Raw genomic sequence first — 22,546 nt, forward strand, 5'->3', positions numbered from 1 at the left:
CAGAGTCGTGCGTTGTCAAACAAATTGAAAATCAAAATGAAATAATTAAAACAACATACCGATGTATGGTACTCCATAGTCCGTAGTAGACTAGTAGTAGTAATGGTAAGAAGAAGAAAGGGCAAAGAAACTTAGCTGCCTACACTATGAAAGAGGAAAAACTTCTTTCAAATCAATTGACAACTTGTAGTCTTGACTAGGTAGGGGAAGACAATGGAAAATCAACCCAAAAAAATCTTGAACCTAAAAAAAAAAAAAAAAAAAAAAAAAAAAAAAAAAAAAAAAAAAAACCTTGAGATTTCAATTGGAAAACTAAAAACCTTACACAAGAGTAGTCAACTATAAAGATGGATTTGATAAGGATCAAACTCCCACCTTGTGATTGGGAATTTGGGAGAAGGTATATCTATCATACAAATCTTTCTAACAATTACGAATTAGCAAAATTATACACATACTTCTTTGATTTTATTTTTATTTTTATTGTTGCAACGTTAATTATACACTCAAGCATACTTGAAGGAATTTACTGAAGATGATGGGTTTACGACACTTGCCCCAACATGTGTGATGTATCACAACTTATATCCGGTCAAAATAAACATATAACGCTATATGCTGATGACTCTCCACTTGATTAACCGTATATACGCATAAAAAATGGTAGAATCAATGCCCACCATACATTATAATAGAGGATAAGATATCATGTGAAAAGTATAGGCAATTAGGCAAACTAATGTGAAGTAGACCTTACTCAATCACTCATCTTTCAATCAATGTTTAAGTGGCCTCTAATTGTATCAAGATCAAAAAGTAGCCAAACACAAGCATATGTTGATGGACTAAGCTCCACCTTTAAGAGACCACCTAGGAAGAAAGGATATCAAAGCATAAGATATTTTTCACCCATATGTGTCACAATCTTATTGGTCAATTTTTTGCCATAAAGTATTCTCCTACCAAAAAAATTCCTAATATTTTGTCATCTCCACAACCTTAGGCTAATATGAAATGACACATTAGATATTACTTGATAAAAAATATTAACAAAAATTTCACATTATTATACACTAATCAATAACGTGTGGACTTCGCACTGGCTAATTAAACTCCCACTTAAAAACTCATATCACCATATAAATAAGCAAATTACTAAATAAAGTATCCTACACTACATTTTTCAGCTGCTCATCATTTTTATTTTCTTTCAACCCTAAAAAAAAAAAAAAAAAATCAAAAAAACAAAACAAAAAAAAAATCTTCTATCATCTTCTTCTGTTATCTTATTGCAAATTTTCTCTCTCCTCTCCTTTAATGGTGTCGATGAACCCTAGTTCGCCGGAAGGATTCTACTTGGACGCTAATGGAGTCGCTTTGCCGGGATTGAACCCGTTCTCGGCGCCGCCACCGGAGGAATCGCCGGCGACGGCGGCTACTGCGACGGTGTCTTCTCCGACGGACGATTCGAGTAGTAAGAAGATTAGGAAGCCGTATACGATTACGAAGTCTCGAGAGAGTTGGACTGAACCTGAGCACGATAAATTTCTTGAAGCTCTTCAGCTGTATGTTGAATTTCATGCTTTTTTAGTTTACTTTTTTTTTTTTTTGGTAATTTTAAAATTGATTGATATTTTTTAGGGTTTGTTAGTGATTATTACTCTATTAGTTGTTGGTTATGTTGAATTGACTTAGATTGTGCTAGGAAACTCAGAAATTAGAATTATGCCTTTTGAGTAAAAAATTTCTGCTATTTTCCAGAATTACGAAGAATTGGTGAAATTTTGTGTTAATTACTGTAAGTTAGTAATGATCAATGTTATCGCGAAAATTTTACTGATTTGAGGAATCCCTGGTTGGATGTTTGCTTGATTTCCCGCTCTAATTTTGTGGCATATTGGGGGGAGGTACTTGATTCTGGTTGGTGAGTTGTATGATCGATTATAATTTATTTATGGCTTTGAGAATTCGTGAAGATGCGATTCTAACTGGGCAATAAAAATTGGGGTTAGTTATTAAAACATGTTTCCAGATTGATTGGTAAGGGTTTTAGGTCATGCTTTGATAATGCCTTAATGTGCATTTTTGTGAAATGGTCAATTAGTTACACAATTAGGTTTATTAGCTGTTTTTGTTGGGAAAGGCAGCTCATTTTTCTCTTTATGCTACGGAGATGAAGCTAGCAACATGGACAATTAGGAAGCTTTCACGTTTGTGATTATATTGGCCCTCTTTTTATCCTCTAAATAGGAGAGGGTACCTACTTACCCGGACAAAAAGGCAGATGGACAATTGTTTTTTTTTTTTTTTTTTTTTTTTTTTTTTTTTTTTTTTTTTTTTGTGGGCTGATTTTGCCCCAAAACAGTGAAACACTTTTCAGTCCCTATTTGGTTACACAACTTTGTGCTTGTTTGATGAGTCACCGTGATCCATTAAAGCTGCATCGTGGAGCAGTCTTGCAACTCAAAAAATGATATATATTTAACTCCTTTCACTTGTTTCATGTTTGCCTGTCCTGTTTCCATAATTTCCTTTTAGGATTTTGATATATGACTTGCATAGAGTTCAAACCATCTAATGATGGATGTTCAGAGGGGAGGAGCTTGAGCTTTATACTTTAAGGGCTTTTTGGTTGAGGGTAATTGAGAATAGAAAAGCTAATTATGAACCTAAAATCCCTTTGTAAGTGTTTGGTGGACATTTTCATATATTCCCCTTTCCTCACTTCTCAAAATATTTTTTCCTTAGCCCCTCTTCATGTTTCCCCACACTCCCATGGGATTTGAATTCTTCAAATTAGGCATTTTGTTATCTCAACCCTTTCACCATCTTTCATCAACACCATTGGCCTTAAAATATGTGCCACTGACAGCCTTGACCTATTCACATTGCCCATTACATAACCACCGCCCACCGCAAACACCTCAACGTAACATCATTGCCACTAAGCCTCTTTCCCAATGCCACTACTTTTCCAAATCACTGTGAATTGTCGGCACTATTATCAACATACCTACCACCGTGATCACTTTACCAAGTAGTGTTTTCGCCAAATTATAAATCCAAAGGTCTCGTCACTTCAAATTTTCTACTCTATTATGCTTGAATTTGGCCAAAAAGTAGGGTTGAAAGTCAACCATAAGAAGGCTACTTTGTGGTCTCATTGGTAGTTTTTGTGGAGAGTGGGAGGGAAGATGGTGGTGATGAAGCATGGATCATAGATACTGGAGGTCAGTGATGGCTTGGTGATGTTGGGTTTGTGGTAGTGATAAGATGTCTGTGGTGGAAAAGGGACTATTAAGATATGTTGGGCTTGATGAGTGCTGGTTGTGATTGCTTTTCCTTTTTATTCTTTTTCTGCAAGCACTTGAAAATTTGAAATGGAATTAAAGCTCTTTCCCCTCTCCACCCAGACAAGATGGATCAATGAAGGAGTTTTTATACTATTCCTTTCGTTTATCTTTGTTATTTCCTTTCCTCATCTTCAAATCAAACTGCCCCTTATTGTTATTAAATAAATAAATAGTGATTTAAGAAGGGTCTGGCAAGCAGAAAGACCAGGAAAGTGAGAAGACTGAGAACTTGGTGTGGCTGCTCATATATCAATTATTGAAGGAGGTGTATGTATCCTTGAGGCGTGTCATAGTAGAAGATATGAACAGTTTATAAGCTTGAAAAGCAGCATACTGAACATTGAATTTCCTTCATATTTTTCTACTAAGAAGTAAAGCGTCATTAAAATTGCTGTAATGTAAGCGATGAACTGAAAAGTAACAGGTAATTGGTAATCTAACTTTGTAATGCCATGGAAAAAAGTAGAAGATTACTTACTGTTGTATTTATAAAATAAGATCAGTAAGACAATAACATAAGTGAAGAGATTGAGTGTAAAAGTAGCCTTTGAAGGCTCTGAGATTGATGAGATCAACTACTTGTTGGACTTATAGTGGGACTTTTGATCATAGATAAATATTGGTCCACCACCTGGTTACCTTTAAAGAACAGATTCTTTCTTTTTTCGGTTGTTAACCTGATGTCATTAGTGTTAAGTTGAAAGCATTGAAATCTGTGGGTTCACGTTTCAGCAATAGAAACATAGACCATTTTAGTCCAAATATAGTGGGATGAAGTTTTTCCCTGGAATTGATTTGGGATTCTGAAACTAGTGAAGCTGGGCGACAACCTTACAAACTAATATAAGTGTTATGACAGGTAGTTTGTTGATATTTTCTTTCGGTGACCTTTTATATTAAGATTATTAACTATCCACCCCAAGCCCTTGAATAACATTACACTTGTACTTTCTAGCTAAGCTTGAATTTCTATAATATGTGATTCTGCCATATTCACTCAAATCTTTGTTTAATGTATTAAAGTATGTAGTACTAATTCTTTTTCCTTACTTTCTGTAGTTTTGACCGTGATTGGAAAAAGATTGAAGCTTTTATTGGGTCAAAAACTGTTATTCAGGTAAATTTATTGCAACTTTTCTAGATAATTGAAGCAATAAATGTTTTTCCCAGCTGTGATAAATGTTCATGCTGTATAACAAACAGCTTTTGCGAAATTCATGAGAAACTAATGCCTACTGTTTAACGCCAAAATTGTTGTCCTTTTCATGAACCACTAGTGTTTTTTTGTTTTTTTAAAAAGCGGTGTCTCAGTTTTATCAAACTATGAGAATTCCCTATGAGTAAGGACAATAATGATAGTAGCTTCTGCAGATTCGCAGTCATGCTCAGAAGTATTTTCTGAAGGTTCAAAAGAGTGGCAGCAATGAGCATCTACCGCCTCCTAGGCCAAAACGAAAAGCTGCGCATCCATATCCACAGAAAGCTCCTAAAATAGGTTAGCATTTGTCACTTCTGAAAGGCAATATGGAAACCCCCCCCCCCCCCAAAGCTAACCTTTCTTTTCTGGTTCCTTAATGTGGAGGATTTTCATGATGGAATTGCCTGATTGATCTCCAATTTTGTATTTTGTTATCTTTGTTGCACATTTTGTTTGAAAACACTGTGTGAGCCAGCTCTTGTTTTAAATCTTTGTAACAGGTCCATCAGTTTCTCAACCAACAGGTTCTTTGCAATCGTCTTCTCTTTTGCTTGAACCTGGGCTTCAAAGGCCAGATTCTACTACAATACCCCAATATCCTAATAATACTGCAGCTGTATCTTCATGGGTCAATAATTCTCAGCCTAATGTGGCTAAAGGTTTCTTTACTTTTACTTTTTATTTTTTAATTTTTTAATTTTATGTTTTCAGATCTACAAGTTGAATTTTCTGCTTTTAGTTCTTAACCTGTTTGAGTTTTGTTTGATCAGGTGAATTAAAACCCCCAGTGCCACCAATTGCAAATAACTGTTCAAGCAGTACTGAGAGCACAGCAATGGCACGCAATACCGGTGGACTGAATGAAGCAGTAAAGCATGCTCCACCATTAAGAGGTGGTTGATAAATTCTCTACTTTTTCTTGTTTAAAAAACTGAAATTTAGTTCATAGAAAATTGCATGTCTGTGATTAGTTTCAGACTTTCATCTTCACCAGTATAAGTATGTGTATATTTATACAACCATGAGCCAAAGGAATAGCTATGTTTGGTTGTTCATGGCCCCTTGATGCAACTTTCTTCCTCTTTGTGGGTTTTAGCCGGTGGGACTGCTGCAATCACTGTCTTAAATGCAGTTGCAGGGGATGTGGTGCTTTAACTTATGAATTGTATACAACAAGGAATGTATGATTTTAACCCTGCTGCTACGTAATAACGCAATGGAATTTTGTATGTATGGGTTTATTCTTTTTATAGAACAAGCTATAGTGTCATTCATGTGTTCCATATCTACATAACTATATTTTGTTTATTGTTTATATTTGTGTTTTTCTGTATTATATGGAAAAGGTGAGTGATCTACTAAATATAAGTCTTGCCTATCTCTGATGTGAGTTAATATTAAAAGGCTCTTCAGTGTAGTTCTGGTCTGTTTGATTTTGTTTTATTGTTGCAAAATGATGTATGCTGTGTTTTTTTTACTATGTCCTTGGCTGTTTTCTATATACTCATTATGCACTCATTCTAAGTATGTGTTTCATTTTCTGCAGTTCTGCCTGACTTTGCTCAAGTATACGGCTTTATTGGCAGTGTCTTTGACCCAGAAGTTAGTGGTCATATGCAGAGGCTTAAGAAGATGGATCCAATTGATGTTGAAACGGTGTGTTCTCATTCAGTTATCTGTCATTGACATGTTGTTGATATGTTTTTTTTTTCCTTTTTCTTATTCACTGTAGTTACTTTATTAACCTTATGCTTGGTCTTTTCCAAACAATGAATTGATTAGATTTGTCATTTTCAACAACCCCCCCACACCCCACCCCCCACAACAAAAAAATAAAATTTCCCGTGTCTTCAAATCAACTTCATTTAGCTCTTTGATATTAGGATTGGGTCAATGCCTCATTGTCAAGGTATATATAACATTCCTAATATCTATATCCAGAAGCCATTGATAAGCTGGGTCAACATCTAATCTCTAGGACATGGCATAGCCCCATTCAAACCTTAAATCAGCTATGTTTCACCCCTATTATAGGCTATGCATTAAGTACTTGTGCATCTTTCCAACTAGGTGCATGCTCCATTTGTAAGGATAAGGCTTGTTCGAGGCAAGGGTACATGTAACATTGAGGCCCGTATTAGTAGACCAAGAATTTGACAAAAACGTCATTCACAGACTAAAATATATCAAAGATTAAGGTAAGGCCAAACAAAAGGCTAAGGAAAAGGACTGGGCCAAGTCCAAAGACTAAACCATGGCTTCTTCTGATGTCCATGCTAGGCATCTGTCATTCTAGGATTACCAAGTTCACCTATCCGGCCATCCCCTTTCTTAGTGATCTATATAACCCTTTCACATTTGTGGCTTGCTTGAATACATTATCTGCTACTCTGAAAGACTGAAAGTGTTATCAAAAGCTGAAAATTTGCAATCATGAAATGTCAGTTTTTTGGGTCCTGTTTCTGGTACATTTTTCCATTTTAGACATCAATATTAATTTTAGAAACATTCAGAATAAGCAGAAGATTAATATTTTGTATTTTTATAAAGAGGATTGTTTGTACAGGCCTTCAGGGTATTGTAATTTGCTAACTAGTGTTTTCTGTAGTGTTTTCAATTTATACTCCCTTTGGATTACTGAGAAGCAAACTGTGTATCTATTGCTACATCTTTGTATTAAATGTTCTACGATTTAGCTAATTGTTTGTTGTCGCAATAAAGATCTCGTCATCAGGCTATATAGTCAATTTACACTTAACAAATGTACCAACCTCAAAAAATGTGGGAAATGGGGCAGTCAAGCAAAGTCCGTAAATAACCTTCAGAGTTTCCTAGAGCTAATGAAGTGGTGAGACTGTCAATGACATTGGATCAAAGCTGCCTAGTTTAAATCTTTTTGAAGGTTAAATTTTATGGTTGTGTATTTTCTTGAAGACTGACGTAGCATTCTTGTTGAAGTTAAAATTTAGGATGACTTACAGTCTTACAGGTACCTTTATACCCTTGTAATGAGTGGACTGCAATTGACGCAAGGTCCAAGACCAATTTGATTTACAAAGGCCATAAGTTATTATCCTGAAACTCTAGGAATAAATGGGGGAAAGCTCTGCTATGTCTGAAATATTTTTTGGGTGACAGAGAATTTTTGGACAGAATATGAGACGATGGAGGGAAGTACTTTTGAATCTGTCAACAGGCAATGGCCCTTGAGGCTATAGATCATACTATATTTTTGATTGATTTATTCTAAGTTCTTGCAAGAGCCATTATTGAATCTGATGTAAGATCTTTTCAGAAATTAGAAGCAAGTCCTGCATTTTTTATCTGAACCATAAATGAAAATCACTCTGTAATTCACTACTTCTTTGAGATCATCTGGTGTGCTGCACCAAAAATTTGAATATTAATAGTATTAATTTTCAAATTCTAATGTCTTTTAATTTATAAATGTCGCTAGACCTAAATTTAAATTCATTGGCATTTAAGTTCTCTACTTGAGTTAACATGTCTATGCCGACCAAGACTGTAGGTGATGCTTAATTCCAGGTTTTTTTGAGTGTTTAAGGTTATAGTGTACAGTTGTACACTTATAACAGTTATAAGTCTATGAAACCTTTCACTGGCCAAAAAAGAATTTTGTTGTGACTTGGAGCTTTAGTCGTTTTGGAATTTGGGATGACAAAATGTATAAAAAGACAGTAGAAGACTAGAAGCAATTGATAGTTTCCAAGTCCCTGTTAAATCCTGTTTGAGCCTTGAGGCCCATGGAACTGCACTGTAATTTGGGAAAGTTTTGTGAACATTAAGCAGCCTCTGTGTCCCCATTAAATATCAATACTATAGATGATTCTGGAGCAGACATCATCATGCAAAGCCTATCTTATAAACCATATCTCACATCCTTTAAAAGTAATTTTTAAGTTCTCTGACAGAAAATCCTTATGCAAGCTCACTGCGAACCTCCTCAACTTCAAGTCAATACTCCTAGAAACTCTATAATCATATCTCTTTTTTTGTATCCTAGTTCAATTTCTTTGAAACCTTACTCGTGCTTATGATTGGAAGCATCTAGCATGTAAAGATGTGCGTGTTGTACATTTGCTTTTACAGTACTCATTAGGGAAAAAAAATTGTATTTCATAATATCTGTTTAGTTTCTTGTCTTGATTTTAGAAAATGTGGTATGTTGGACTGTTGGTATTGTGGCTTAACTTCATTTGTTTGAACTTTTGCAGGTATTATTGTTGATGAGGAATCTCTCAATCAATTTGAGGAGTCCTGATTTTGAGGATCATGTAAGTAAAAAAAATTGCATTACAAGCGACTTTCTTTTCCTAAATCACTGTTGTTGCTTTCTCTCCCTCCCTTTTGGATGGGTCTTCTTTCTGTCCCATATATGTTGCAAAACATCTGCCTTAGATTTTATATGTGGATATGGTGTTTTATTTATTTGTATCTGACCTAAAAACCAGCGTATCGTGTTCTTTCCCCAGGAAATTTATTTAGAAATACAAACACCCTCCTTTGATTTGGTAATTGGCCTGCCCTGAGTTGAGGGTGTTTAGAGCAGTGTAAGACATCATTCTGGAACCTCAAAGCATCTGCAGACTGCAGGTGTATGTAATTGGGATGCTAGGTGACAATCTCAGTAGTGTCACATTTTTCTTTCATGCTAATCAAAACCCTTGGGATTGAGTAGGCTAGAATATAGTGGGAAGTGCAATAGGAGATAACAAATTTTCCCACATGTGTAATACCAAGTGTTCAAGTGGTGCAGAATGATTTTTCCTTGGAAGAAAGTGAGGGAACAGAGAAGACAGCCTGTATGGGTTGAGCATGAGAACTTTTATCTTGCAGGCCTTCTTTACTGGCCTAACTCTCTTATCTGAATCACATGTGACTGAAGCTGTACTGTTATACTCTTGCTGATCTAATATGAGCGCAATGGAAGATTTACCAGTGTGGTTGCATCATGAGTGTGACACAAGCTGTTTCAGTACTATGTGTGTATATCAATGCTTTTTAAGGCTTTTGTGGGGTTGCTATATGAACTGATACCAACGGTCCTTTTTCCCTTCTATGTTACGATGCATCAATCCTTGTATTCCCGTATTTATTTGGGTTCCTGTCAATGTTCTTTGATTTATAACAAAAAACATTGAGTTTAGTCCCACCAACTCTTTTTCTATTTTAAGGGCTCTATTGGTTGTGGTATATCTGTATATGTATATCTGATTACTGGTATTTTTGGTATCATAAATGTTTATTTTTTTCCTTCTTTTCGTTGACAGAGAAGACTGCTCTCATCTTATGACATTGACTCTGACAAGGGCATTCCTGGTGGCATGAGAGATGTTGTATGTGGCAAGTGATGAGACTAAGTATAGTGCTGCGGTGCTGCCATGTCCTACACAAAAAGGGGCGAACCATGAACGACCACTTTCCCTGACCTTTTTCAGTTGATAATTGGATATAGGATTAGCCTAGTTTTTCTTCAGTATCCTTTTGTGTATATAGGAGAAATTCGTAGAAGTAGCTGAAATGTCGTTCTATTGGTTGTAAAGCTCTCAGTTTGCTATTGATGGTTTCGTGTATAGGAGGGAGGCTCTGTATATTTGAGGGTTTTTTGGGGTCTCAGACATAAAATTCTGTATGTTCTGTGCAGTAAGTTATCTTCTGCTTCTTTAGTTAAATGTAAGTTGGCTTGTATATTTCAAAAGCTAATAAGATACCAGACAACTGATCTCCAGTGTTGTTCGTGTTGATTGTATTCGAGGTTGTTGTATCTTATTGACTACTAATTCATGGCTTCATGCCTAATGTTAATAATCATGTTTATCAATGCATCATCTCCATGCTACTGCTACATAATTGTTTCTTCTTGGCTAAATATTTGGTCCAATGTTTTTCAATATTTATTTATTTTTTTTAATTATTTTTTTTTAAAGAAGCTTTTAGAAAAGTTTGTTGCTTGGGAGTATTATGATTCAATTGCAATGGGGGTGTTTATTTTTCCCAGAACTCAAGACGAGACAATGTAAATTTATGTAGAACAGTAGGATAGATTCCAAACACCCTCTTATTTTGAAAAACTATCATATACTTAACATTTTTCTTAATCATATTCAAAAACAACATATTTGATATCATAATCAATTCTTATTCTCTTCCTCTTTCCACATCTCATCCCAATTTTGTTTGGCTTCTTCAATACCAAGCAGGGAGCCTTTCTTCTCAGCATCCCAACTAGTTGATAAAGATCCATATGGAACACCGAGAACTGAGCTTCCAAAGAACACAAATGTTGTTAAAAATGGCACCCAAATAGGCACATCCCACAACTGTTTTTCCTTCAATATGTCAAAGAGTTTTAGCAACAGCACCCCAATTACCATGGGCGCGCCCACTGAGGTCAAGATCCTTCTTACCATCCTATCGAAAACAACCGATGGGATTTTATCATCGTCATCTTCTTCTTCTTTGTTGTCTTGACTCGAGCCTTTTTTTGGTGCATTTGCCTTCTTCTGTATCGAGTCATTTGCACCCCCAAATCCTTTGGATTGAGCATGCAACTTCCAAGAGCTTGTATAAAGTGAATGATGGTTATTTATTGTTGTAGAGTAGAATGGTTGGCTTCTTTGATCCCATAAAGATGGTTTTGTAATGCAGATGGGTTGTTGATGAAAGATTGCCAAAGTTTTCATCCTTTCTTCTTGTTAAGCACTCTGAGTTTAGTGCTTACCATACAATGCAAGATAATGCAAAATACTTGTATGTTTTGAATATTGTCAAGGTTTATCCGAAAACAAATGGGTGGTGGTGACCTCATTTGGTATGTATCAAGTGGAGATATTTTCAAAGAGCCTTTTTGTCTCATTGTTCTATCATCCTTTATTCAAAAATTTAAGGAATCAATTATCAATCAAGCAAACAAAATATACCAAGAAAATAAGCGCGAAAATTCTCAAAATGTGGCTCAAGTAATTACTACTTGTATTATTTGTGCTTGGTGTGTTTTTTTTTTTTTTTTTTTTTTTTTAAATCTAAAATCTCCCCAGTGGAATTAGATGATGCACCTAGATAAATGAAATTCTTTATACCACTCACCTTAGATAATATGTGGGTTTTTAATGCTAGTATAATTCATTTTGAGACTAAAAGCTTTGTTGTAGTAATGTAATTATAATCTGCAGGCATTGGGTTTTATAATTAAGTTATTCTGCTTGTAAATCCATCTTCTCCTTTGACAGTCAGATGATATTCATATATCAAGTTCAGAAAGGCATCCCAAAAATACCATACATTGACAATATGTGGGAGTCCTTGGTTCTGTACTATACAGATACAAATCAGTACATAAAAAAGACGCATAATACGTGTGGGCCAGCATGTTCTCTAAAAATACATGATCAACGCCGCAGCTTCTCATATGAATTAGTTGCTACCTGCCTCAGTGGAGAAGTACGCATAGGACTACCCGAGTTAGTAGAGGGAGAAGGTAGTCTGGATCTCATCGGAGAGCTTAATAGAGATGGTCTAATCAAGGGAGATGGAATAAATGCTTGTGTTGGAGACTGCAGGATTGGAGTATTATGATATGAGGAAAAAGGCGATGCAACTGGACTCTGACTCAGATGAGAAACTGGTGTGGCTCCAGCAGATCTTGGAGCTGATCTTATGACAGGCAACATATTTATCCGTATCCTACAGATACAAAAATTTATGTTCAGAAAAGGCGACAATAATGACATTACTCTTTCAATCCTTAGTTTGCATAATTCACTAGATGTAACTTTGCAAGTGGTGAAGAGTACTAATAGTTAGGTTTGTAAGCAAATCTAGACAGATTTATAGAGCATCCTTGCACTTAAAATCATCATTAATAGTGGTTTAGCCTCAGAGGTCAGAAATAGGGCACGTAACATGGGATGAAGAGAATACTTCAAGTTAACAAGATAATACTACAACTGTATTAAGTAGCCTCTTACCTGTTGTGTACATCGACATAATCGTCAGTCTCGTCAAAAATTTCCTCCTGTAACACAATGCACACAGAATTAATGAACATATTAGCAATGATGACAAAAAAATCAGGAAAAGAAGATGACAGGTTATGCCAAGATTGTAGGAGAGATTACTTCAGCCTCATACCACAATACAATATTCGTTGCTATACTGATACAGACATATTGAAATGCATTATTTTCTTCAACTGAAGCCATAAAAGTGTATTCAAAAACTGCAAGAGCTCTCATCAAGAGCTTTACAAACATATACAAAGTATGTAGAATATGTGTGATTTTGATGTTCATGGGAGTCTTATCATAAACTTCAAAAAAGTACTTTCATCCTTCAAAAAGTATTTTCACCCCTCCCCTACCCTTCCAAAAAAGGTGATTTCTGAGTATACAAAACATCATCAGAGTAGCTCAGCACCACTACAATCTCTGCACTAGGAAGCAGTAAAAAAAAAGGAAAGTATACAATATACTGATAGAGTATTAAGATTTTACCTGCAGCAATTCCTCCAACACGTCTTCCATTGTGATGATACCAATAACTTCTTCACTGGGATCGGGGCAAGAATCTAGATCAGGTACCTGCAGTATAGTATCTTCGTGATGCAGAATTACATTTTTTCCTAGCTCCATGGCATCAAGCATTGGAAGACTATGAGGTCCAGTTTTAGTTGAATGCACAATGGATGTGTTCCTTGATGTTTTCTTTTGATCTTTTCTATGGTTTTGATGATTTACCCCTGTGGAATTGTGTATAACTTCAATGTCAAACATCTCTGCAAGATCTACTACTGCACCAGCAGGAAAGTTTGCAGATTTATGTCACCTATACTAATTATACCTTTTTTTCCTGATTGTTCAGGTCTTGGGATTGCATTCGTCTTCATCGCAGATATTGCAGAATTGGATGTAGCATCTGACATATCTTTCACGCCTTGTTTCCTCACAACTATACCCATATGACTATGACCCATTTGAAATAGGTTCAGTATATCATACAGTGGCAAGTGATCGTAGAATCTGTAACAGTTAAAATGCTCATTAAAAAGCTAAAGAAAAAGGATGACAGCATGCAAATCATTACAGAGAGAAGACAGCCACACAAGATGTGCATATGGCTATAAATTATGACCGCCATTGCTGCCCCCTAAAAAAGAATTTACTAGTACACTGATACAGAAAGCTAATCAAAATAATACAAAAGAAATAAGCATCAAATTCAGGAACTTCTGAGCAATGTATAAAGGTCAAACCTGGAGATCTTTCTAATAGTGAGATTTCTTATAGGAGTTTCATCTTCAGGTCGGCAAACAACCAAATTTTTTACCTGCAATTGAAAGAAAATTATTTTCAAGTGCCATGAATATGCATGGATGAAACTACATAGTTACGTACTACATACTACTGGTAAATAGGAAGTGAAATACAGGCCATTTCTGAGTTGTGATTAAATGATTAAGAGCAAACATTGCCAGGGAACAGAGAATCAAAGGGATAATCTTTCCCATGCTAAGTTTGGTATGTCGACAGAAATAATTTTGTTTGTGTTTGGGGACGAAGGCTATTGATCAATCAACCAAGTTCCATAAGAAGTAGAAGATTTGCAGAGAGATAAAATTTCTAAATGAAGTCTCCATCAAATCAACAGGAGGAGGAGATTTCTTGAAAATACCGTAGCTATTGTTTGCAAAAGGGCCACCATGGTGGAAAGAGGGAGTATGAGAGAAGATAGAGGAGAGAAATGAAACGTGATGATAAGTTATTCAGAAGAGGAGAGATAGAGTTGCTCAAATAGCTACCATAGGGTAGGGTAAAGTAGTGTAATACCCTTGTTCAGTGGGAAAAAATTACAAGTCCAATCCTTTAGCCCCAATACAGGCATACAATTCCAACCCTTATTTTTCATCCCCCCACCACCACCACCACCAATTATACCCGATCCAGGAGACTCCATCGAGAATGAAACTTCCCCGGTTTAGAGTAAAAGGCCTAGTAATCTTCTTACATATCCCTACTCCCTTACCAAAATAAGGCCTATGATATTTGAAGGGCAGCCAGAGTAAATAGGCACTCGACTGTGCCCCTCCCTCATTATCAGCTCCATTGTGCCCCTGGAAACAACCAGTGAAGAAAATTTGAGAATGGAAAATGTGAAAATGTACAAAACCAAGGCTAATGAGAAAGCTCACTTGTCAAGTTTAGCATCTACATCAAGGGAAAATACTTTAGACATGTCAGTCATAGCATCTTTAGCAGTCTTTGTTGTTAGATCCAAAGCTCCACCAATGATAGTGGTTTCATCTTGAGTCAATTCCCCACCTTTGCCTGCCTGATGTGATAAAAATATCTCTGTGTTATGACACTTGAATCAATTATTAGCATGTTGTAAATTTACAACAAAACCTCTTTCTTCTAGAAAGCTATACCAATCAGACTTTTACGCAAGGAATATAATTGTATACGAAGTAGAGGATTCACTACATACCTCATTGGCATGCAGGTCCACAAAAGTTTTCAGCTCTGAGCGTCTTAGCAAAGCAGAATGGCCTCTGCCTAGCAACCAGTCCAACAGCTGCCATGGCATAAATTTGGTACATAGGAAAGGCATATAGGATTAAGTAATCAAAAAGAACGGGAAACAGAAATACCCTCCACATTTTAATTACTTTTATGTACTGAGTATCAAGAAGAGAGACAAAATAAATAATTCCTCCATTTCTAAATAGATGCATCATGTTGACAAGACATGTTTGTCAATGAATTACTTTGACCATTAATATCTTTAATATGCTTCGATAAAATTTATATTTCGAAAATACACAATGAGATTAACTCAACAATGATTAAAATAATGATATTTATTTTTATATATTATTAGTAATAAAACATGATCAAAGTTAGTATAGGAATAGTGTTAGAACTCTAAAGTCAATATGATGCATCTATTAAGAAACTGAGGAAGTATATATATATAAATAAAGAAATAAAATCATACTTTTCCTCTGGAGATCACAATTACCTCAGACTACAGTATTTACCCTCCACAATTGATACTTCCTTATTTTAAGTATCTTAAACTGGTTAAGAGATTAAGTAAAGTGTTTCTCGCTTATGTTTTCCACTTTTCCGCCCCTCCCCAGTTTTCACCACACTTACTTGTGACTTATGAGGCAAAATACTTACCTTGCTGATAGGATAAGAAATGGGTAGCAGTAGAATGACAAGTACACGGACCAGAACAGAAAGTTTTGCACCCACACTTAGTCCATACTGAGAGCAAATGGATTGGGGAATTATCTGAAATTTAATCATAGTGTCACTATTAAACTTTTGTTACAGCAAAAGAATCCAAAACTTGGGGTAGGGGAAACAAACAACGAGAAAAAGGAGGAGAAAAGGAAACGACTTCTGAAAATTTTGCAATGATGCATATTGTTCCCAATTACCTCTCCAAACGCAAGTATAAGAGTGACTGATATCAATATGGAAGCCCACGCAGGGAGAAGCGCATCAAGGAAAATTGGCAAAGCCTGGAAGACAAAAAAATGGTGAAGGAAGAAAAAGGCAGGAAAGACAACCATCGATACATTCAGTTGCAAACATACCTCCATTGCCATGGCATTATATATGAGGAGGGTGCAGAGTAACAAGTGCTGATTTTTAACAAGAGGCAAAATCTTCTCTGTAATGATCAGAAAATGCAGAAGAAATGAGAATTTTTTTAATGTTTTCAATGTTAACTGTCAAGGACTTTTCAGAATAATAGCCTAAGAGAAAAAATTGTTATACAGAGACCTGCATTTCTCCTGTCCTTGGGCTGGCCAGACTTTGAAAGAACCTCAAGATCAACTAGGCTAAGAGACATGAGCCCTAGGGTAAGACCTGACATAAGACCAGCAAAGCACACTAGAGCCACACATATGATCAGATAAACCCAAAACATGGTTTCACAGCAAGGCACATCATTTGCAGCCATCTTCTCTCGGAAACAAATGCAAGAAACTTCACTAGAGATGCCTTTATAAGGGAAGTTCCTCAACAAGAAAACATAAAATGAACAAGAAGCAGAAACCACTGAAGGTTCATATAGAAACGAAAAAGGTGATTGGGAATATAAAAGGAATAAAAGTGTAGCACAACTTGACGGAGATAGCATTTAAAACAACTAGAGAGAATAAGGTGCAGAGTTCAACAATCTCAAAAGAAAGGGTGACAAAACAGACAAACCAAAAGAAACAAACCCCCAAATTAACTATCACGCACTTTATACTACTTAATTTATAAACAATAACAATCACCCTATGCAGGATATGTCAACTCTAAGGAAGTCAAAATAACATAACCTAGCCTCTAACTAGTACTATCTTCATTTCACAGCGATTTTAACATTTGCCATTTGGGTCCCTTTTTAAAAACTCTTAACATGGTGCTTTATTCTGTTTTTGGTAGATCTTATTCACTATCTTACCGCACAGCATTTACACTTTTTCATTCGCTCTCTATTTCTTTATCCACCTTTTTTCTTACACTCACCCACCTTTTTAGACACTCTATCTTACTTTATCCATCTTTTTCTCATACAATCAACTTTTACACACACTCTTTCCTTTGTTTGATATTTGTGCAAATAGTATATCTTAAGATTATTGTGAAACAGAGGTAGTATAATCTTAAAAAACAACTGTATGCAATTGGCAATTACCATATCAATTCATAACCATTTCATTCATTACTCAGATTAACATGATTGGTAAACCAATCAAAAGTACGCAGTCTAACTCGCTGCAAAAATATGTAATAAATAGCTTGTACCAGTTAGACCCTTTAATGATACACGTCTATTAAAAAAAATTAAAAATATATATTTTAATTGTTTACAAGGCTACAATTTCATAGAAAATACGAAGTACAAGAAGTTTATTGTGCTTATTAACTTGAGTCCCCATAACCTAAAGCTATAATGTTATTAATAACTTTGCAACTCCATATGAAATTGACAAGTATACCACAAAACTAAGGAGGATTAATAGAAAATACAAGTAACAACTACAGCTGAATTATTACAAATAAAATAGTAAACCATCACCTTAGTGGAGGTACATCAGCAATTGGACTCAGTATGCAAATCGAGTGGTCCTTCCATATCAATGATTATTATCAGTCCGAGAATATCTAATCTTTCTGATGGAAGAATATAATATATGCTTTTCCATCTCATCATCAACTGATCAACTCCAAAGAGCCATGGACAATCATGAGCATATTCATCCTGCCCACGATTCATAGCTCAAGATTTACATTAGAATACGAACTGGTTTAAACCTGGAGGAAAGTGAATTACGTCAACACATCATTGGGAACCTGATGAATTGTTCAATTACTGTGGTTTATTTGACAGAAAAATAACATAATAATCTTTGTATATTTTTCATACATTAGAATCTACGGGGGCTAATTGAAAAGTAACAGAAGTAGACTGCAAGTGAACAACTTACTATGTAGCTAAGATCGACAAGTCACCAACACAACCTGTACGGTTGTACCTTATACCTTCATAGTTTAGTCAGCCTAGTTGTGACTTGTATACAACCACAAAATCATGAAAGGATCTAATGACAGATACAAGTTACTTGGATTGATTCCCACAAAATGTAACTGTGAAGGTATAAACTATAAAGTATCTTTGTTTGTTACTGCATGTAATCACGAACTACCCTAAATGGTGATAAATGAATTTCTCCATGCCACCTAATGACTGACAAGAAGATCCATCCAAAAATGAATGTAGTGGGTTGATTAATGCCTAAAGATAATTCCAGAATGTCAATAACAAGCTATTTATAATTGCCGAAAGGCAAAAGCATCATAAAGACACACACTTTCCTATCCATGTTGCAATCCCTCGTTAACCTACAACATACAATCAAAATGCACATAAGGTTAGGTACAATTAGCGATTAAACTAACTAGAATAGTAGTTTCCATGATATTTCCCAAGCTTGAAAAAAGTGGCACATACATGCTAAAAGGGATTGATCTTTCCATAACTGTCATTGGCATCATTTTCAACTCCCACTGTCCAAGAAAAATAATTTACCACTACCAATTTCATAAGAAATTCTTATATTAAGTCATGCCACAATAGTATTGTCTGTTTTTTAATCGTACGTAAAGGGTACGTGTCAAGCTTTTAAGACTTCTCAAGCACCTTTCAGGCTTTCACAACTAAAAACAATCTTACAAATTCACACAAGATAATAGATTTTGTACAAATGAATATGTCACATAAACACATGTATCCAAAACCAATACAATGTAAGCTCCACCACTTTCATTAATTTGCAAATAATAGGCAAAATTAAAGCATCCAGTTAAATGTAACCATGGCGGAGTGCCTAAGTACCCAACCTATTAATCATACAGATGAACTATCAACAATATCATCCTAAACATCACATCAAAAAACCCATCAAGACCTCTACACTAGTCTTGACTAATAATGGGTAAAATCAATAAGATTAACCAAAATAACAACAATGTCAAAGCCTTAATCCCAAAATCAAATAAATTCCAACCTTCCACATACTTTTCGCAGGAAAAAAAAAAAAGGGATTGCAATTCCAAATTCAAAACCTTGTCAAAGCTGGCACCACCCTCACCACCTTAACATCATCATTACTCAGATATCTCAAATAAAGCACAAATCTTTAAATCAAACAGTTTTGATATTTCCATTTTAATCAAAGAAAAAGGGTTTTTTTTTTTTTTTTTTTTTTTTTTGGGTGGGGGGGGGGGGGGGGGGGGTTAGCAATTGACAAAAAAAAAAAATCAACCCATAAACAACATACCAATTACAAAAAGATAAATAAAAATAAAGGAACTAGTAACTGAAAATCTAAAGAGCTAATATTATAATCCTGGATAACATACTAGGAGTGGGACTTGCCTCGTCAAGCACCACAAAGATAACCACAGTTAATTAAAGAAACCAAACTCAATTAAAATAATTAGGTTCTGAATCCAACTATACAAAGCCATAATTAACCAATAATTTATTTCTAAAGCACACAAAAACCCAAGATTATGCACCAAAAAGTTGTAATTTCTAATTAAAAATAGAGTGGAAGTATAAATATGGCATACAATACATAAATAGAATTGAAAACAATAAATCAAATGAACAAGAACACTGAAGCTCACCTGATTTTGGTGGCCTTTGGTTAAATTAAGGGTTAGGATTGGAATCGCCAACTCTTCCACGCCAATTTAACATCAAACGACGCCATGCCAATATGGCGTGCCCTCTCCATGCTTCCCTTTTCCATTCACATTTTCAGGAGTTTAAAAAGCTGCAAAGGTTAAAAAAAAATTTATAGTTTCTCCCTTTCTGCATATATGTGATACAAATCTTTTAGTTATTGATCAGTATAAATTTTAATAATTAAAATTTAATAATTTATTTATTGAGACGATTACAATAATTACCCATATAAAACTAAAGAGTATAGTTGGACTTTTTTATACTCTTTCTGTATCTATTTTGATTTAATAAAGCACATTTTATTTATACGGCAAACAATTAGGAACAAAGAAAGTATAGAACTATAGGGTAAGAAGAGAAGACCCTGACCAGATCGACCTTAACCAATTATAGAGTACTTTGTTTTTCAGGTCAACACTTGTAGAAGAGGGAGGTAAGAGAATCCCTCTACTTGAGTTCCCCACCAACTCCAACGAAGCTTGGTTTAGTGTACAAGATTTTTTTTTATTATTTTATTTTTTTAGAAATAGTGTACAAGTAATATAATCATGTTTGTTTGACATAAAGAAAATTGTATGTATTATGACAATTTTAATTGTTTTTTTCTAAATTTTTCAGACAATAATGATCTATCAATGATTTTTACCTCCCCTATAATTTTAGTGCAACCTAATAAGATTCTAATTAATTAAATTTTTCTACCTTAATTCTTATCCTGTATTATATCATTCTTTACGAGCTCTAATATATGAAGTACGGAGTAAATATTTTACTAGTAATATAAAGTATTCTGTAATAAATAGAGTAATATAATAATGAAAAATGGTACTCCCTTCGTTTCACTTTGTTAGTCTCATATAAAATCAATCACAAAAAAATAAGAGAATGAATAATATTTGGAATCTTCCATTTTAGTACAAAAATTGCTTAATTAGTTCTATCTTATTAAATGTGGTGATTTTTCTATTTGGAAAGCATCAATTACAATGCTTGTTTAATGGGATTGATGACCAATCAGAATATTTAATTACTGTCATGTCATCAATCCACTAATGGGATTAGAAATTATAAGACCAAATTAGGAAAATAAAATAAAATTTAAAAAGGAATAGGTTCAATACAAACTTTAAACAAAATCGGGTGTACAATAATTATTGTACATCCACTATAAAGATAGACTAGATTGATCAAAAGTTACCCCTAAAATAAATAAAACTTACCCTAATATGCATAAAAGTAATCCAATACAAATAAAAATTATTAGTGAAGAATCACATTTTAAATGACTAAAAATCAATTATTTGTGATTAAATGTAATTAAATTACCATTATAAAACTTTTCTTATTGTCTATTTATATAAAAATTGTATTATGTTAAAAGCTACCCAAAAAAAAGCAAAAAGTTACCCTAAAATTAGGTAAAAGTTACCCTTATACTGCTCGATGTACAGTAAAATTAGTGTAAACCGGGTGTATACAAAAGTTTTTGTAGATTCAATATAGGTAGATCATTTTAAAACGCTCAAAATAGTATATGGGACTAATATTATGAAACGGAGGGAGCATTTCGAAATTATAACATGAAAGTTTTAAGGATCAAATTAAATTAATATGTCAAAAATAAAAGGAATGGAATATTATTAACGATTGGAAATTATTTGGAATAGTATTTGACCCTAACTATTGCGATAGAAAATGGTTTTCAATGCTTTAGGTGAAGGTGAACGGTACTTATTAAAAGGTTTTGAAAAATTATGATTTTATTAGTACATGCAATGGCCCCCATTCCTCAGATCCATTAAAATCTTACTTCAACATACGACAGGTTTATAAGTTGTTGGTAACACACTAACAAACCGCCCTTGATTGTTGTACTTTAATGTAAAGTGCAATAATTCAATGGTTTATCTAAAAGATCTATAAAAATAGTATTGTACATTATTCATTAAGCATCATCCATTCATCCTACATACATTTTGGTCAACTCAAAGTGTATATGAAGTAGATATTATCATTTGTGGAGTATCATATTACCCTTAAAGGCAAGTACTCAACGCGAGGACAATATTAAAAAAAAAAAAAAATGATTCAATTTAAAAGTTAAAAGTTAAAAGTTCTACTTCGTAAATCAAAATAGAGGAAGTATAAGATATAAAGCGTTCATTAACTTTAAGCTTAAAAGTAGGGGTGAGCATCGGACAGGTACCCGTACCGTTAGTACTAACAGTTTGGGTATTCGATAACCAAAATTCCTAAAAGTGATATCCATAACCCGAACCGATAAGTTCAGGTACCCGGATTTCGGGTACCCAGATTTTCGGATCGGTTATCGGGTACCCAATAAGATGTCCAATAATAATAATTAAACTTAATTATGTAGTTATTATGATATAATTTACCACTAATTAACAACAATACCATATGATTTTGACCAAATTATTAATAATATTACTAATCATTGATAATATAAAGTAAGAGTTTAGATTTTAAAAATATAGATTTAAGTAGGGAAAAAAGCAAAAAAATACTTATCGGAACGAATCGGGTAACCGTTATTTTTAAAATGATACCCAATAACCATACCCGATAACAAATTACCAGAACGGGTACCGAACCGTTATGGTTATCGGATCGGGTACCCTAATTTTCGGAACGGTTACGGATTGGTTTTTCGGGTAGTTTTGCTCAGCCCTACTTAAAAATGGTATTCTTCAAG

The 22,546-nt window shown here is 34.5% G+C and overlaps 3 protein-coding genes across 7 annotated transcripts; 1 reads left to right on the forward strand and 2 right to left on the reverse strand.

Annotated features, from left to right (window-relative positions):
* Positions 1 to 1,165: 1,165 nt before the first annotated feature.
* LOC145631550 (protein REVEILLE 6-like) lies at positions 1,166 to 10,321 on the forward strand. 2 transcript variants are annotated; one of them, XM_081683658.1, is made up of 8 exons: positions 1,166 to 1,565; positions 4,413 to 4,470; positions 4,725 to 4,848; positions 5,052 to 5,210; positions 5,322 to 5,444; positions 6,098 to 6,207; positions 8,787 to 8,846; positions 9,848 to 10,321. In XM_081683658.1, the coding sequence occupies exons 1-8, from the start codon at positions 1,318 to 1,320 to the stop codon at positions 9,863 to 9,865; spliced, it is 900 nt and encodes a 299-aa protein (XP_081539784.1). In that variant the 5' UTR covers positions 1,166 to 1,317; the 3' UTR covers positions 9,866 to 10,321. The 2 variants fall into 2 exon arrangements, with proteins under 2 accessions (XP_081539784.1, XP_081539783.1); XM_081683657.1 differs by having other exon boundaries at positions 1,167 to 1,565; positions 9,843 to 10,321.
* Positions 10,322 to 10,614: 293 nt separating this feature from the next.
* Positions 10,615 to 11,319, reverse strand: LOC145631551 (uncharacterized protein PAM68-like). The gene has a single exon (XM_081683659.1). It carries the CDS (start codon positions 11,253 to 11,255, stop codon positions 10,704 to 10,706), a length of 552 nt encoding a protein of 183 aa, XP_081539785.1. The 5' UTR covers positions 11,256 to 11,319; the 3' UTR covers positions 10,615 to 10,703.
* Positions 11,320 to 11,548: 229 nt separating this feature from the next.
* LOC145631549 (DUF21 domain-containing protein At5g52790-like) lies at positions 11,549 to 19,910 on the reverse strand. 4 transcript variants are annotated; one of them, XM_081683655.1, is made up of 14 exons: positions 19,770 to 19,910; positions 17,656 to 17,891; positions 16,365 to 16,451; positions 16,175 to 16,251; positions 16,016 to 16,099; positions 15,753 to 15,866; positions 15,055 to 15,141; positions 14,759 to 14,898; positions 14,593 to 14,680; positions 13,823 to 13,896; positions 13,411 to 13,589; positions 13,065 to 13,309; positions 12,540 to 12,586; positions 11,550 to 12,255 (listed from the first exon to the last, which is right to left on the reverse strand). In XM_081683655.1, exons 3-14 carry the CDS (start codon positions 16,432 to 16,434, stop codon positions 11,961 to 11,963), a joined length of 1,500 nt encoding a protein of 499 aa, XP_081539781.1. In that variant the 5' UTR covers positions 16,435 to 16,451; positions 17,656 to 17,891; positions 19,770 to 19,910; the 3' UTR covers positions 11,550 to 11,960. The 4 variants fall into 4 exon arrangements, with proteins under 4 accessions (XP_081539779.1, XP_081539781.1, XP_081539780.1 ...); XM_081683654.1 differs by having other exon boundaries at positions 16,365 to 16,475; XM_081683653.1 differs by having other exon boundaries at positions 11,549 to 12,255; positions 16,365 to 17,891.
* Positions 19,911 to 22,546: the final 2,636 nt, after the last annotated feature.

This window comes from Chenopodium album, chromosome 5 (genome assembly GCF_948465745.1).
Source record: "Chenopodium album chromosome 5, dcCheAlbu1.1, whole genome shotgun sequence".
Classification (NCBI taxonomy): domain Eukaryota; kingdom Viridiplantae; phylum Streptophyta; class Magnoliopsida; order Caryophyllales; family Amaranthaceae; genus Chenopodium; species Chenopodium album.